Source organism: Setaria italica, chromosome VII, assembly GCF_000263155.2.
Source record: "Setaria italica strain Yugu1 chromosome VII, Setaria_italica_v2.0, whole genome shotgun sequence".
Taxonomy (NCBI): domain Eukaryota; kingdom Viridiplantae; phylum Streptophyta; class Magnoliopsida; order Poales; family Poaceae; genus Setaria; species Setaria italica.
The window spans coordinates 31,227,000-31,243,315 of record NC_028456.1 but is presented as its reverse complement, the minus strand read 5'-3'; the positions used below and the strand labels follow the sequence as shown (position 1 = coordinate 31,243,315).

General features: G+C 44.3%; 2 protein-coding genes across 3 annotated transcripts in view; both read right to left on the bottom strand.

Annotated features, from left to right (window-relative positions):
• Positions 1-406: 406 nt before the first annotated feature.
• On the bottom strand, positions 407-2,560 carry LOC101759683 (pectinesterase). Its single transcript, XM_014805544.1, has 2 exons — positions 1,429-2,560; positions 407-1,207 (listed from the first exon to the last, which is right to left on the bottom strand). The coding sequence occupies exons 1-2, from the start codon at positions 2,558-2,560 to the stop codon at positions 510-512; spliced, it is 1,830 nt and encodes a 609-aa protein (XP_014661030.1). The 3' UTR covers positions 407-509.
• Positions 2,561-8,852: 6,292 nt separating this feature from the next.
• The window catches only part of LOC101755487 (DNA-directed RNA polymerases IV and V subunit 2), an 8,562-nt gene continuing 1,098 nt past the window's right edge, over positions 8,853-16,316 (bottom strand). Inside the window, exons 2-8 of one of the 2 annotated variants that reach the window (XM_012847657.2) lie at positions 15,605-16,238; positions 14,849-15,055; positions 13,193-14,073; positions 12,792-13,083; positions 11,256-12,197; positions 10,154-10,425; positions 8,853-9,585 (exon numbers count right to left, since the gene is read on the bottom strand). In XM_012847657.2, the coding sequence (XP_012703111.1) occupies positions 9,084-9,585; positions 10,154-10,425; positions 11,256-12,197; positions 12,792-13,083; positions 13,193-14,073; positions 14,849-15,055; positions 15,605-16,213 (3,705 nt within the window). In that variant the 5' untranslated portion in view covers positions 16,214-16,238 and the 3' untranslated portion in view covers positions 8,853-9,083. The remainder of the gene's footprint in view (positions 9,586-10,153; positions 10,426-11,255; positions 12,198-12,791; positions 13,084-13,192; positions 14,074-14,848; positions 15,056-15,604; positions 16,239-16,316) is intronic. The other variant, XM_022828283.1, reaches the window with a different exon arrangement.

The following is a 16,316-nucleotide window of genomic DNA, read 5'->3' as shown; positions in this document are numbered from 1 at the left end:
TAAATGATGGTACCTATAGGAAATTGGATAAATAATTTGTTTCTAGGAAAATACATGGGCGTGTGACTATCCAGCTGTATACATTGTTCTATACATTCTTTAGGCACAAGTGCTCACATACACATGTATACTCACCATTATGAACACAATAATTAAACATACATCGTACCTTATGAATATCTTCGAAAAATTGGGCCTGTAGATCTTAAGGCTGACAAAGTCACCACGAGTCTCGAATGCATTGTTGTCAAGAAATTGCCATTTGTCACTGATGCTTATTTTAGTACACATCGATCAGCTAGCACATTAAGCTCAGAGACCAAGAGCATTTTTGCCTTTTATTAGGCTTATGATGAATTGGCAAACATAGCAGTGTTTGCAAATCATGAAATTTAATTTCCCTCCATAATATGTATAGCTACATGGTTACTCTTGCAAAAGAAACTAATGAACAACCCAGTCATATGTATGCACAGAATAGCTAGCTAGTCAGGTTCGACTGGATCATTTTATTTGGTGAATCCCATGACGTTGGGCGTTCCGGTGGCCTTGAGCCAGGTCATGGCGTCGATGAAGACGCCGGCGGTGAACTGCGTGGCCTCGGCCTGTCCGATGATGCCGCGGTACCCCGGCCAGTTGACCCTCTTGCTGGTGCCGGCGCCCGGGCCGGTGTTGGCGTACTCGGCGTAGTAGAGCGTCTTGAGCCCGATGTCCCCCATCCACTCCGCCCATCCCTCCGGCTTGATGAGGTCGCCGATGGTGCTCTCCATGACCACCGTCCTCGCGTACTCCTTCCACGGCCGGCCCAGGTAGCTGGCGATCTGGAGCCTGACGGGGAAGAGCTCCTGCTCCGGCACGATGCGGCAGCTCTGGAGCACGATCCCCGTGGGCATGTTGGGGTCGGTGCGCCCCTGCGCCGTCACCATATTGGACTGGCTCTCCCCGGGCTTGCGCACCGTGAGGAGGCAGTTCTGGAGCAGCGCCGCCGAGTTGCCGAAGATGAAGTCGACGGTGCCCAGGACCTCGCAGTTCCGGAAGAACTGCCGGTTGGCGTGCACGTACAGCGTGTCCTGGTACCCCTCGAACCGGCAGTTGAAGAACACCGACATGTCCCCCTGCACGTGCATCGCCACCGCCTGGTGCCCCTCCGGCCCCGCCGTGTTCACGAACCCCATCGACTTGCAGATGAACCCGTTGCCCTCCGCCGCTGCATATATGTATATATGTATCGCGTTCATCATGAAATATTTATATATGTATATGTATATGTATATGTATATGTATATGTATATGTATATGTATATGTATATGTATATGTATATGTATATGTATATGTATATGTATATGTATATGTATATGTATATGTATATGTATATGTATATAGCAACAGTGTCAGGGAAAGTTGGTACTTGGTAGTAGGTAGCTTACAGAATGTGCGGGTGGCGATGGTGGCGAAGCCGCCGGTGTTGCTCTTGTCGCCGGTGACGACGGTCCGGGTCGGCCCGTCGCCGTACATGAAGACGTTGGCCATGTTCTTGGGGACGGTGACGTACTCCTTGTACGTGCCGGCCTTCACGTAGATGGCGTAGCGGCCGTCGTAGCTCTTGGGCACGGCGTTGATGGCCTCGGTGATGGTCTTGAAGTTGCCGCTCCCGTCCTGGGCCACCACCGCGTTTGGCTTCTGGAGGCCCGACATCTGCAGCAGCCTCCGCTGGCTGGCCGGCATCCACTCGGGGAGGTCGCTGGACTTGAGCCCGCTGCGCCCGTCAGCGATCTCGTCGAACGTGCCAACGAGGTCCGTCGTCAGCACCCTGTGGGCGAGGTCAGGTTCACCGCCGGAGAACATAGCCTTCTTCACCGCCTCGAGCTGGCCCTTGGCCTCGCTGGCGACCTCGTTGATCCCCACGAGCGTCCTGGACAGGAGCCGGCGGCCGTGACCGGCGGCCGTGGTGGCGTTCGTCTTCTTGTCTTGTTCCGGTAGGAGCTCGCCGAGGCGGGTGATGATGGCGAGGGCGTTGCTGCTGAGCTCGGTGGAGTTCTGCAGCACCTTGTCCATGGCCTCCTTGAGCTCCGGCTTCTCGAAGCCGTCGGCGCAGGTATAGATGTAGGTCATGACGCCGGAGAGCCAGGTCCGGAGGTCCTTTACGTGGCCGAGCACCTCGACGGGCTTGAGCCTCGCCATGTCCCTGAGGTCCTCGGTGGCGTCGTCGAGGAGCTTCTTGCACACGTCCATGGCGTTCCTGGTGAGGTTGTCCTTGGCGTCCTTGCCGATGTGGGCCGACCGCTCGAACGCGGCGGCGACCTCGTCCAGCGCCACGTTGAGCGCCGCCCGGAGGACGTCCTCCGGGTTGGAGGTGTCGTTCACCACGGGCTTGAGGCTCTGCTCGCACTTCTCCGGGTACAGCGTGGAGGCGCACACCGTGGAGAGCTTCACGCCGGCTGACATGGCGCCGTCCTTTCCGGCCCCGTTCTTGGAGGCGGTCACCGCGGCGATCGTGCCGATCACGGCGACGATGCCCACCGCGGCGATGACGCTCGCGACGGCGATCTTGTTGGCCATTGCTGATCACTGTCGCGGGGCGGCGCCGGCCACGCGGAGGGGTAGAGCCTCTCGGGGGGTGAGGGTACCTGAGAGGAGGACGACGAGGTGTCGCGTCGAGGTTTATATGAGCGGCCACGGGGCTCGTGCGGCGTCTCCGGCGCAGCGTGTGGACATGAGGAGTTCTTGGTTTGCTCGTCTTGGAGGGCCCTGCTTTGGGTTGGTCTCGACTGTTTTAGGCTATCGGATGGGAATGGTTTGCATGGTAATCTCCCACATGATTGCGATTGCCTGAATGCTCTGCTTTTTTTTCAGAAGTCGGAACCGATATAACATAGTTCAAAATGCACTAGGGCATTGCAATCAGGCAGGAGAAACTTAAACAGCAGCAAGAACAACGAGCAACCCACGCACTGAATTACAGAACGAGCAATTATCCAACGAAAATACAAGAGGAACACTTGCCGTTCTTAATTTCTTATTGACTTGAAGTCGATGCAGGTATCATTTCTGATCGTCATGCTCTACTGAAATCGTATTGCTGTCTCGCAGCACAGAGCAATCATACTGAAGCGTTCTCAAGTAGCCGCGGCCCGCGGGCTGTCCGCGCTCTCACCTTTGATGGGCTTTTCATCGGCGGGGTTGTGGGCTGCGGGCCATTCTCGGAGAAAGGCCACGAAGAAGCAGGCTCGGAAAGTCACAACCTTCTTCGTGGTAGAAATGATGGTGCGCGCCATTCATTTCGCATGCGTTGCAAGCGAACTGATGTAAAATACCAATAACATCATATTTTGTCTTAAAAATTATGTACTAGTAGGATAATTGCTGGTTGAAAGATCGTCCAAATAAAATGAAATAAGCTCTACATGTCAAACCGAGGTAGTACGTATAAACTACCTTGTTCCTACCTGTTTGTGTGAGTCCGAAATATGGAAGAGGATATATGTAGTTATTTACTTTATAGAATATATCAACATGCTACACAAAGCAAAAGGGATCACACGAATTCTATATGTGTCATGTATATGTGAATTAACACTTGTCCAGATACAAAGTCAGAATTGCATTCTTTCTAGGATGAGGGAGTAGCTGTGATGGCTGATGGGATTTTATATTGCTATAATAAATAGGAAAAAAATAATAACTCATGTTATCTGATGTGCGCATGTAACGGAAAGCAAGGTCACAAACACCCGACTGCTTACATGTTCTAGTGACTCTAGACGTGATTAGGCATTCCATTATGTTTGTAGCACATGAATGCCTAGTGCAAACTGAATGTGAGGCTCTAGCTAGTGGAATATTAGTAAGTGCCAATATATAATAGAAAACATAAACCCATGTAGAGCTCACATAGCACGTGTACTATGTATGGAACCATATGCAAGAGTTGAGATCTTGAAAACTTACATGAGCGTTGAGTATCACCAATTTCAAGACTCTCATGTATGGATGCATGTTGAGTATCACCAAGAGTTCCCCCAAACACTTCACATTGCACCTAAAACTCCTAAACAGAGTAATATGAATGGCACTTCACGCGAAGTGCTTGAAGGGAACTCATGGTAACACGGAACATCGTTCGTTGTTGCATATATATCATGTTATCCACATGGCCATCATGTTTGCATACTAAATGCTCAGTGACACTAACACCAAGAGTTCCCTCAAACACTTCATAAGAGCTCTTAAGCCAATGCCTCGCGAAGTGCTTTTAGGGAACTCCTAGTAACACCGAACGTAACTCAACTCATCTCACTTTTGGAATATGACCAATGTATATGTGGTAAATGCTCGGTGACACTAAGAGTTCCCCAAACACTTCACAAGAGCTCTTAATAAGCCAATGCCTCGTGAAGTGCTTATAGGGAACTCCCAGTAACACCGAACGTAGCTCAACTCATTTCACACCGTGGCATATGACCAATGTATAAGTGGTACATGCTCAGTGACACCAAGAGTTCCCCCAAACACTTCACAAGAGCTCTTAAGTCAATTCCTCGTGAAGTGCTTTTAGGGGAACTCCCAGTAACACCGAACGTAACTCAACTCATCTCACTTTTGGAATATGACCAATATATAAGTAGTAAATGCTCAGTGACACCAAGAGTTCCCCCAAACACTTCACAAGAGCTCTTAAGTCAATGCCTCGCGAAGTGCTTTTAGGGAACTCCCAGTAACACCGAACGTAGCTCAACTCATCTCACACCATGGCATATGACCCAATGTATATGTGGTAAATGCGCAGTGACACCAAGAGTTCTCCCAAACACTTCACGAGAGCTCTTAAGTCAATGCCTCGCGAAGTGCTTTTAAGGAACTCCTAGTAACACCGAATGTAGCTCAATTCATCTCACTTTTGGAATATGACCAATGTATATGTGGTAAATGCTCGGTGATACCAAGAGTTCCCCAAACACTTCACAAGAGCTCTTAATAAGCCAATGCCTCCTGAAGTGCTTTTAGGGAACTCCCAGTAACACCGAACGTAGCTCAACTCATCTTACACCGTGGCATATGAAAAATGTATAAGTGGTAAATGCTCAGTGACACCAAGAGTTCCCCCAAACACTTCACAAGAGCTCTTAAGTCAATTCCTCGCGAAGTGCTTTTAGGGAACTCCCAGTAACACCGAACGTAGCTCAACTCATCTCACTTTTGGAATATGACCAATGTATAAGTGGTAAATGCTCGGTGACACCAAGAGTTCCTCCAAACACTTCACAAGAGCTCTTAATTCAATACCTCGCGAAGTGCTTTTAGGGAACTCCCAGTAACACCAAACGTAGCTCAACTCATCTCACACCATGGCATATGACCCAATGTATATGTGGTAAATGCGCAGTGACACCAAGAGTTCCCCCAAACACTTCACGAGAGCTCTTAAGTCAATGCCTCACGAAGTGCTTTTAGGGAACTCCTAGTAACACCGAACGTAGCTCAACTCATCTCACTTTTGGAATATGACCAATGTATAAGTGGTAAATGCTCGGTGATACCAAGAGTTCCCCCAAACACTTCACAAGAGCTCTTAAGCCAATGCCTCGTGAAGTGCTTGCAGGGAACTCCCAGTAACACCGAACGTAGCTCAACTCATCTCACACTGTGGCATATGACCAATGTATAAGTGGTAAATGCTCAGTGACACCAAGAGTTCCCCCAAACACTTCACAAGAGATCTTAAGATGATGCCTCGCGAAGTGTTTTCAGGGAACTCCTAGTGACACCAAACGTTGTTGTTGTTAACTCATCTCACCATAGTATGTGATCAATATATATCTGGTAAATGCTTAGTGACAGCGAGAGTTCCCCCAAACACTTCACAAAAGCTCTCAAAAGAGTGCCTCGTGAAGTGCTTGCAGAGAACTCCTAGGGACACCAAACCTAATCCTTTCCCACTATCTTATATCATATGCTGGTCGATCTAGTACAATCTCCAAAAGTACATGCTGCACTTAGCAAAAAGTGCCTGCTGCACTTGCAGACCTAACACATACCGCTACTTGCCACCCAGAGTTCCCCAAACACTTCAGTAAGTACACAGCTCCGGCCAGATGCATGCATGCACACAAACATGTAAACATTGCCATGAAACATGTGTGGCTACTGAAGTAGTTTGTGGAGAACTCCAGGTGACGACCAACCAATTAGAACCCAAACTTACTCCATTTCCCGTGGACCACTCCACTTGTTTAATCCGCCGCTGATGATGAGCTCAGAGTGGCTGCTATTTATAAGTCTTAGCTGCTAGCCAGAGCTAGACTGAGCAACGACTGAAGAGTAGTAGGCTGCTGCCGCCTGTACGTGGACTTCGGTGTAGTGGATGGAGGGCAATTAATGCACCTGGCCGTGATACGGCCTAGGTTAACTAGAAGCCGTCCGGGGCACGAAGGGAATAATCCCATGAGGCCTTTGGTCGATCCGCGCGCGATCGAGCTCGGAATCGCAGAAAGCGTGCATGGAGCAAAAGCGCCCAGCCTGCAAATTCCCTTATCTCCAGCAGGGCTCTGCGCTGCTGCCGTGCATGTGTCGTCGCTCGGTTCCTGGCCACGCAAATTTGTTACAGCTCAACGCCATGTAGATCTTATAAAACGTATGTGTTAACCACACTGAGATACATATCCGGTAGTAGAAGCATGTGAATGTTTAATTTGGTTTCAGTATGTGTTAACCGCACTGGCTCGTTTAGGCATGTAGCAGAAAGTGATATCGTACATTGTTTATCTTGACGAAGCAGTTATCAAATGTAACCCGATTATAAAGGAAGAAGAGAGATTCATCTGTTACAGCCTTACATGCCTATAGTTTCCTGAGATCTTATAAAACCTTGTGTTAACCACACTGAAATACGGGTGCAAGCATGCATGTGAGGTGGAAAAGGTAGCTACCCATGTGACACTGTGCGATTGCCTAATGTAGTCTTGTGAATGTTTGGTTTCAATCATTCAGATGTGACCCATCAGCAGCAGGCGCATTGCGGCATTTAGCTGAAGTGATATCTGGTGCATTGTTTGTCTTGACGAAGCAGTAATTAGATTCAGTTATAAAGGCAGAAGAGAAATTCATCTGTTACAGCTTAGCCTTACAGTTACAGGCCTACAGTGTCCTGTGAGATGTGGTACTGATGTCTGATTGATCCATGTTGAACAATAAGCTAAACGTGCCGGGATAACCTTCTTGTGCATCTGTTCTTGATGGGCATGATGGACATGATGGACCTGTGTGAGTTTTGAATTGAGTATACCATATCATACAGTTGCAGGCTTGCAGCATTTTGGCATGATACACGAAGTATTCCCTGTTGTCCTGCATGGTGGTTGTCGGTGGGGCTTTGCAGGTTTCACAAACATTAACTAGATGATGATAGCAATCATACAGTAAACAATTGCAGAACACATTACCTAATCAGGAATTTCCTAGTATAAAATCCGCCCAAACCCAGTGGGCTAGTTGCATTGTGCGTGACTGAATGGGCAGGCAGCATAAAGGCAAAGAAAAAGCTGGGACGGGACGACACCAGAGAATCAATGACTCGTATTCCCAAATCCCAAAAGGCCAGAAACCATGTACCCCAAACGCAAAAGCTAAAGGAGGGTCGTCCAGGTTCAATGTACGCGATCCCTCGCTCTCCCTGTCTGACCTGTCACTGCAAGAGACATGCATCTTTCAAACCCCTCACGACATGTTTCAAAGCCAGGTCCAAATTGTTCCACCAGCTATCAGAAAGACTTTGGGGCGATGGAGAGCGGGATATTTGTAGTATAAGTACCTTTGGATCGAGAGGCATCAATCGTAAAGCTATAGGCAAAGATGCATCGAGCACCCTTCTTCTTCCTCAAGCTGTAGCCTGTAGGAGGAGAGGCCTCGCATGGAGTTCCCCCATTCACTTCTTGGTACCCGCTGTTTGTTCCCTCAGGTAGAGAGGATCTGGTTTTCTGTTCTAGTTTCTTTCTCGTTTGAGCTCATGGGGAGGACATGGATTAGTCTCTGATCATCCTCATGCGTTTTGTATCTTGATTTGTATCAATCAATGCAAATAAAACGTCGATGAGTAACGATCGATCGAAGCTATGTTGTTTCTTGATATCTTTTCATTTGATTTTTCTTTTGTCCAAGCTTCTTCTGTGATCTGTGTATATATGTGCTTGTGATGGATCGCCTGCAGAAATGCAAAATGCATGCGCACCTTCTATCATGCAGCTTTTTCTTGATGCTGATAAGAGAAGTTGAGGCTCGTTTTTTTTAAGAGAATGAAGAGAAGCTTCGATCCTACTTTTTGGTTAAATGGTGACGGAATATGTATTCTGTAGCCGGCAGCAGATCCAATCATTTTAGATTGCAGATTCGAAACAAGGAATGACTCACTAGCCAACAGCTGCACATTTTCTGTATTTTTCCCCCAAAGAACTAGGATGAACTCGACCTAGTAATTATTCGGTAGTCCAAACAAAACGGCACTCAGATCAACGTTTCCAATGCACTATACTATACAGGTGCAGTTCTAACACAATCTGTTGACAGTTTCAAAACGCACAATTTGCAGACTGGAGTCTGCAGACTCAAACGTCAACGACATTTGCTTCTGAACTTTCAATAATCGGAGTCATGAATTATGGTGCATAACCTACGATCCATCGCACCAATAAGCTCAGCAGTAAGCACAAAGCTCCAATAGCATCATTTCCTAATCCCCACGGAGCACCAACATAAGAAAAGAAATCTTCAAACAAGAAGGCATGCAACGCATTTTTTTTTCATACGAGGCGGCATGCAACTCATTTTTGTTCAAACGAGGCGGCATGCAACAGAGAAATTCAGGAAGGAAACACGAAACGAGAGTCCATTCACTTGGACATAGTTTACCAGATGAGCTGAGTGAAACAGCACATAAACGCTACAAGGTTTAGTTTTAACAGGGTTTCTTCTCAAACTAGATATAGATCCCCCCACCGGCTGGAGATATCCTGCCGGCGGTGCCATCCTTGCTATGCCAGCACCACAGAGGTTTATGTACATGACTGGATAACAAACAGGCTCAGGAGTTCTAGCAGACTTCTGTCTCGAACTTGAGGCAGATCCCCATGCTGAAGAGTTCCTGGTAGAGCAGCTTTGCACCATAGGGTACATTGATCCTCACTATGTTCTCCGAAGACTTGCAGAAGCCGCAGTACGGCCCCCTGATCTTTTTACCTCCTGGGACGCACCTCATGATAACATTTGCCACCCGCTCGCATTTCTGGCAGATGTGCATCTGTGAGAAATCACTAAGCATGAACAGCCGCTCATGCAGGTTGGCAGCTGCCCCATGGGCGAGGAGGCAATCACGCTCCATTTCTCCAAACTTAACTCCACCAAACCTTTTCCTGTCTGCAACAGGCTGCCTTGTGAGGGGGTGCACTGGTCCAGTGTTGCGGAATTTCACCTTATCTTCAGACATGTGAATCAGCCTTTGGTAAAATGTAGGGCCCATGAAAACCATGGATTGCATCCTTTCACCAGTTCGGCCATTGATAACGCTCTCGGCTCCCCATTTTGAAAATCCAGCCCTGCAATGCAATACGACACATAAACTTTTGGAAATTGACTAAACAAGTCTATACCCCAAGAAAATTGGAAAATCATTTCAGATCTATTCCCTGCAAATTACGCTTGATCTTCTCACCGATACCAACATGTCAGTGAATGGCTACAGTAAAATCTTGGTATCTTCTAGTAGTGCTGCTATGCATGTGTCGTTTAAGAGAAAGATAAGGATCGACTGATACATAATATAAGTTCAAAAAAAGGACAGCTGCACCCTCCCACCATTTGGAGAAAAAACTATAAAAAGATATATACATATGAAATGTTGTATGAAATAACAATTGTAAACCTTAGAGAGTTAAGGTTAAAGGATGATGTGCAGGATGATGTGCAAGTTCAGAGCATAGGGTGCATTAATGATGTACCAAGATCCTTATAAGATGTATAAGCTTACTAATTACAAAGTCTAAATGAGTCTCACTAAAACGCTCAACCCTTTCAAAGCATTTCATCTATGTGTTTAGTGTGCAATAGTCTGGTTACTGAATTAAGGCAAGCAGCTATTCATCCATTTGAAAAAGAAACACTTACTTGTGCAACTGCTCTGCGATAACATCAACTGATGCCGTGGTGAATGGTGTAGCATATCTCATTGTACCTCCGAGGGCTATTCCCTTCCCCAAAGCAGCTTCAAGCAGCTGGCCAGGAGTTTGACGTGTTGGGAAGGCATGTGGATTTATCACAATATCCGGGACTATTCCGTCGCGAGTAAATGGAAAGTTCTCCTGAGATTCTAGAAAGCCAACAACACCTTTCTGGCCATGCATGCTAGAAAACTTATCTCCAAGGCAAGGTGTTCGTACCTGAAATCAGATCAGCCGAAAAATGTTGTATAGCCAACAAAAACTAACATGTGTGAATGTGAAGGTATACCAAAAAGGGCTGAAGAATATGCTTACACAACGTAGCATTACAGGTGTTGGAAGGAATCTAAGGGAAATGGAAAAAGGAGAGTGAAGCTGCTGGCCCAATCAGGCATGCGGCCTATCTGGCCCATCCATCTCCCAAAATTAAAGGAAGGCAAAACTTAAAATTGGCAGAAAAAAAAACAAGGCACTTTTCAAAATTCTAAGAGAGGAGGGCACAATTTAAAAGTGTTGTGAAAAACACAGGAATGGAAGGAACCAAGTAAACTGTTGAACCCCACAAAAGGGTAACAAATTTTTAGCAAGTTTTACTTTAAGCATAAAAGGATGAAGTATGATAGAATCCTTTAATACCATGACCTCTCTGGGGTACCCATGAGTGCACATTGATGCTTGTCTTTCTTCCATTATCTCCTCTTAGTTGCATGGCAAGAATATACATGCGGATAAATTCCATGTTCGTTTTTTAAAAGGAAATGTCAATTAAGCCAACAATAATCAGTCAGGAGCAAGATAATTGCTGGGCTAAATAAGCAGCGATTCAGTAGCTCCTGAAGTATAGTATATTGTTAGGCTCACAGAATGGACAACAAACTCAACTAATAATCATTGCCAATGGAGATGGTTTTCGCCAATCCATGGAATAGAGAGAGATCAAGAGAACTGTAGCATTCATTTTCTAATAAGGTCAGTATACCCACTAGTGAAGTCAAAATTCAAGGAATGTGCTACACAGTTAATATTTTGCTAAGATAAGCACTATTTACCTGTCTTAGAGTAACAACAGCGAAATTCTTCCCTTCATCATTTGCTGAAAGCAATACTTTCTGAACCATTCCCTTTTCGGTATGCTTCAGCTTAATACTGTGGTCTTCTCCAGATTCCGAGACTTTACCAATAACAATGTCATTGGTCTGAAGACTTGCGCCAATGTAAGGTAAGCCATCATCATCAAGATTGTCGACACGTCCTCTTTTGCTTTCCATTTTTCCAAAGTCTATCTTTTCCTTCATTTTCAGTCGTTTGGTTACATCCTTGTTTTCTACATCTGCCTTATAGCTCCTGAGGTGCTCAGTCCTAAACATACCTCGTTCAAGAGAAGCCCTATTCATAACCAAGGAATCCTCTTGGTTAAACCCCTGATGAACATTAACTGCTACAATCGCATTTTGGCCATTGAAATATTCTGGTCTAGCAAAGTCATCTCTTCTTCCAATAGTATAATCTGATCTGCCAAGACAGTCAGCTATAACTGTTTTGAAAAGAGGCCTCTGAGGATAATATAGTTGATGAGAAAGAGTATCAACTCTGATGTGTGGGTTTGTCGTGGAGTACCCAATAGCTTGCTGTGAGTGTTTCTCAGATTGGTATAGTACCCTCCGAGCAAAATTGTGGTTTGCAAAAGGAATGATGCCACAACTTAATCCCAGCAGAAAAGAAGGATCCAGCTCACAGTGAGTATAACTAGATATCTCTCCTTCACTCCCAAACAAATGTCTGATTCCCCAGGCACATTGTATATCTTCCTCCTCCTCAACACCAATGAACTCAATTATTTCTTGTTGAATTAATTCCTGGAAAGAGTATGAGCGGCCCTTTGGTTTTCTGATTTTATTTAGATTTTCAACCACCAGGAGAGGTCTGAGGATTCGCCCTGCTTCAGAAAACACACGAACCTCCTTTTGGTGCTTGTCCCTTTTGATTTCGACCTAATTAGATCAAACAGGAAACATTATAAAGAACATCTTGGCGTGAATAATCGTATATACCACCGAGAAGGTGTAAACAAATTAAAGCAGCTGACATCCTTTAGATTTGTGCACCGAGATAAGGATGCAGCCTAAAATTACACATAGCACTAGAGGCAGGCAGGAAATGCTTGGCAGTTAACTGGAACAGAAAAGTAACGCAAAAGCACAATTTGGGAAATTGATAATGAACAAACTAGGATAACAACTTGATCACTTCACCCGAAAAGATTTTAAACTGTTTACTTCATTGACCGAATTGTGAAAAACACTTATTCTCAAGAAATGGATAACATATATAAGACAGCACCAAGATCCTCAACAGAATTGCAAAGCAGAAATACAAAGACAAAAAATGATCTAAGGCAAACCATTATCAAACAGGCAGGTTGTATAAGTTACATGGATCCACAAAGATTGGCCTTTGCAAAAAGCTATGACACATCACCAGGAAATAGAAACTCTTACAAAACAAAACATTATACGGATATGGAACCTGCAAACCAAGCACCTCAATAAAAGCAGAAAGAGTCTAGCCATGGGAAGAGAGGAAACCTGTGGATGGATCAGACTGCTGCGTCTCATGCACCTTAATCGCAATACAAATGAAGCTGAATCAGTACAACACCCAACCCAATTGCCATTCAGAAAGATCTTATCCATTCTTTGAATGTTCTCAGTAGGAATTTCATTCAGCTTACTCATTCCACAAGAAATGAAGCTCTCAATCAAAGGCTGCTCCACCCTAGAGCTAACAATAGCAGTAACAGCTAGATTTTTAACAAGTCCACAGTTTTCACCATCAGGAGTGGACATAAAACACAGCTTTCCCCAGTAGGATGGATTCCTGGAGGTAAGGGTTTTCAGTTTCAAGTCAGTTTACACTAAGGCATACAAAAGAGCAAGATGGATATGCAACAGTTGGTGGGTGAAAAACTGAAAATAATGTTACTTACGGATATCTAGCATCACCAGCTTTCCCAGCATAAGCAACCCGCTGACGGGTTTTCCTCAAGTCAGATATCATTTGAAGAGGATTCGTTCTCCTTAAAGTTGCAACAATTCCTGAGCACCGTTCAGTTTTTTTGTAGGGATGGCACCAAGAACCGGTGGAAAAGGCACGATTTAGACCATTAGTAACAATCGATGCATCAAGATAACGTTCAAGGTCTTGTAATTCGCGGTCACTATTCAAATCTCTCTGGATGGCCTTAACCATGCGTCTCTCTGCAAGCCTAATATGTGCCCGAAGTTCCCTTGCAAGCAATTCACCAGCCAGGTCCAACCTCTTATTCCGGAAATCATCCTTATTGTCACATTTGCGCTTTCCAGTGAAAGCCATTAGCAGGCATTTCACCATGTAACCTAAGAAAAGTGCTTTGTTTCTATGTCCACTAATATCAGGAAAGAGAAACCTATCAACATAGTCATCAAAGGACTCCGCTGGAGGAAATCTTGAATTTTTTACCAACTCGTCAACATATTGACGGGCTTTATCTGATTTACGAAAGCCTTCACACAGTTCATCAGATTCTTTGATAGTTGCAGATATTGTGTTGATAACAGAAGCATCACCATCTTGCATATCTATCACATCAAAGACTTCCTTGTCTGATGATATTCCTAGTGCAAAAAACATCAACCAAATTGGCATTGTCGCATACAGAAAGGAAATGGAAATGATTTTGCTCCCACTGAAATCATCGCTCTTTGTAGATTCAACTAGTTTAATATATATGCGTCTTCGCTTGATTTCAGACATAAAAGAGACAGTCCAGCAAGGACGATCAGAAATCCAAAGCCTGCTCAGGCATCTTTGCTCTTGAGCAATGAATACCTGGAGGTTTCACAAAATGGAAGCATAGTTAGATAGAAGAAATATGCTATATATGGTACAATGTTCTCTTTGCAGTAAAGGGCTGCTACTCTGACAGAGCCACTCCCCAAAAGGAAACTCCATATGAACTTAGCAAATAATCAGCTCTCCAGTTTACTACTTCTATTTCCTACTTAAATGACATAGCAGTGCTTCCTGCTTTAATTTTAAAAGAAGTCTACTACTTCTATAATCATGAAACGGTGTCAGCGTGTCAGCAAGCCTTGTTATTCCTATAAATGTTCCTCATTAAAATTTCCCAAAGCTATTAGAATCTCCATGATATGCCTAGTAACATATTGCAGCACATTGAGACCTATATATAGCTTAAACACAAGAAGCCAGTATATGGCACCAGCAGGAGACCAACTCATGTAGTCATGTGGCTGTTGTGCCACAGTTAATTCCTTTTGATAGCACCCCATGTTTATATAACTACAATTCACGACACTGCAAATATAGTCATTATGCTACTAGTGCTTTCGAAAAATATATGTGGATGTTTTTTTCCGTCCTAAGAGCTACCAGTAATACACATATAAGATTTTTCTGCCTCAGTTCTAAGAAAGTTACTCTATAGTCTCATCTCGAACAAAAAAAGGGGCACCTAAAAGTTGAACATGTGACCCAATCATCTTGAAAAATACATTAACAAAAAAAGACAATCACATAGAGGATATGCACCCCCTGGCTGTGTTTTAAAAGAGGGGAGTACCAGACCCTTTAGGAGTTATACCTTTTCCATTCCCTTGACCAAAAAGTATCCGCCTGCATCGAACAGGCAGTCACTTTCCTTGAGATTATGCAGCAAGCACAAATTTGATTTCACCATAACCGGAAGGCGGCCAATATATATCCAATGAGTTTCATTCATAAAGTCCCTTTTTTGAACAAAATCATCATTCCCTGTTTTAGACTTGTCACTTTTCTCCAAAGAATAAACCTGATGCAATTAAAACAAGATCAGATAATCAGGTGACTGTAATACGTAAGAAAATCTGAGTAACAATGTGATACCAATATCAGTGGCATGACTTCATGCTTCATTGCGCACAAGGAATAAGAAAATTTAAAGACCTAATTCTTCAATTGGAATCCAGTGTGCAGAAAAAAAAACTAATGATGTTCTGAAACACCAATCATCCATCCAGTACTAGGCTTCTCTATTTAATGTTCAATCACAGATAATTCAATATATTGATTAGGGTATCAGGGGAATTTGACAATCAAAATGTTGCACGTCAATATTTCTCAGCAGCAAAATAATAGCCAAGGCATTGGTTTATAGGTTTACTTATGAGAACAGGGCAGAACTTTTTGTTGCCTGCAATGTATGATTCGGATCATGCCATCCTTACCGAAGCATTTTATAATTTATTTAATTTCCTCGTCAATGATTCTATAGTTTGTATAGATGTGTGTCACTTTAGGGGAAAATCATGGCAGAAAGAACAGGTAATTGACATATAGAGATAATGAAAATACTTTGGACCTTTATAGTCACTTCTACTTTAATTCTGGAAGCATATGTCATATTCTGGAGGCGAGCATGTCTCGGTTTAAAATCAATATCAACTTCATCTTTGCCAGACCAAAATACAGGCTTTTCAAGCTTCACTCTCCCAAATTTGATGATGGCATGCTTCCACCCACCAGATCCTTTCTTTGAAGGATCATAACCAGGTTCAACAATCACATCCCCCAGTGAATCAAAAAGCTTCTGGAGCCCATGCGAGACAAACTCGTTGTAGGAATTTATCTGATGGCTAATCAGACCAATTTCATCAAAGAAAGACCTTGATGCTTCTTTGCAAAACTTCTCTAGGCTTTCCACACTCATGTCAATTGGAACATTTGAATATGGCTCGGAAGAAGACTTTCCATTAGCATCACCATCAAGTGATTCATCATCAAGGGATGATTTTCCCTTCACATCCACATCCATAGAAGATTGCCCTTCATCGACATCTATAGGAGAATAATTGTTTCCCTCATCCATGTTATGGGATATTTCCGCTCGATTATCATCCAGTACCATAAGTTCTGGCTCAGAATCAGAGCGGTTTGGTGATTGCCCGCTGTCCTTCTGTAGCTCTTCCATTGCACAACACTGGGCAGCTTATACCCTATCAAGTATCGCAAACTTACCAAATTAGCATTTAGAAATTAATCATTTCACAGAAAGCATGTCATATAGAGTGCAC

What these genes read in the sequence shown, in the direction of transcription:
- LOC101759683 (XM_014805544.1), bottom strand. Translation starts at nt 2,560, where the DNA reads ATGGCCAACAAGATCGCCGTCGCGAGCGTCATCGCCGCGGTGGGCATC. An exon ending in CATCGCCACCCGCACATTCT is followed by an intron (nt 1,208 to 1,428) that starts GTAAGCTACCTA and finishes ACATATATGCAG; the next exon opens with CGGCGGAGGGCAACGGGTTC.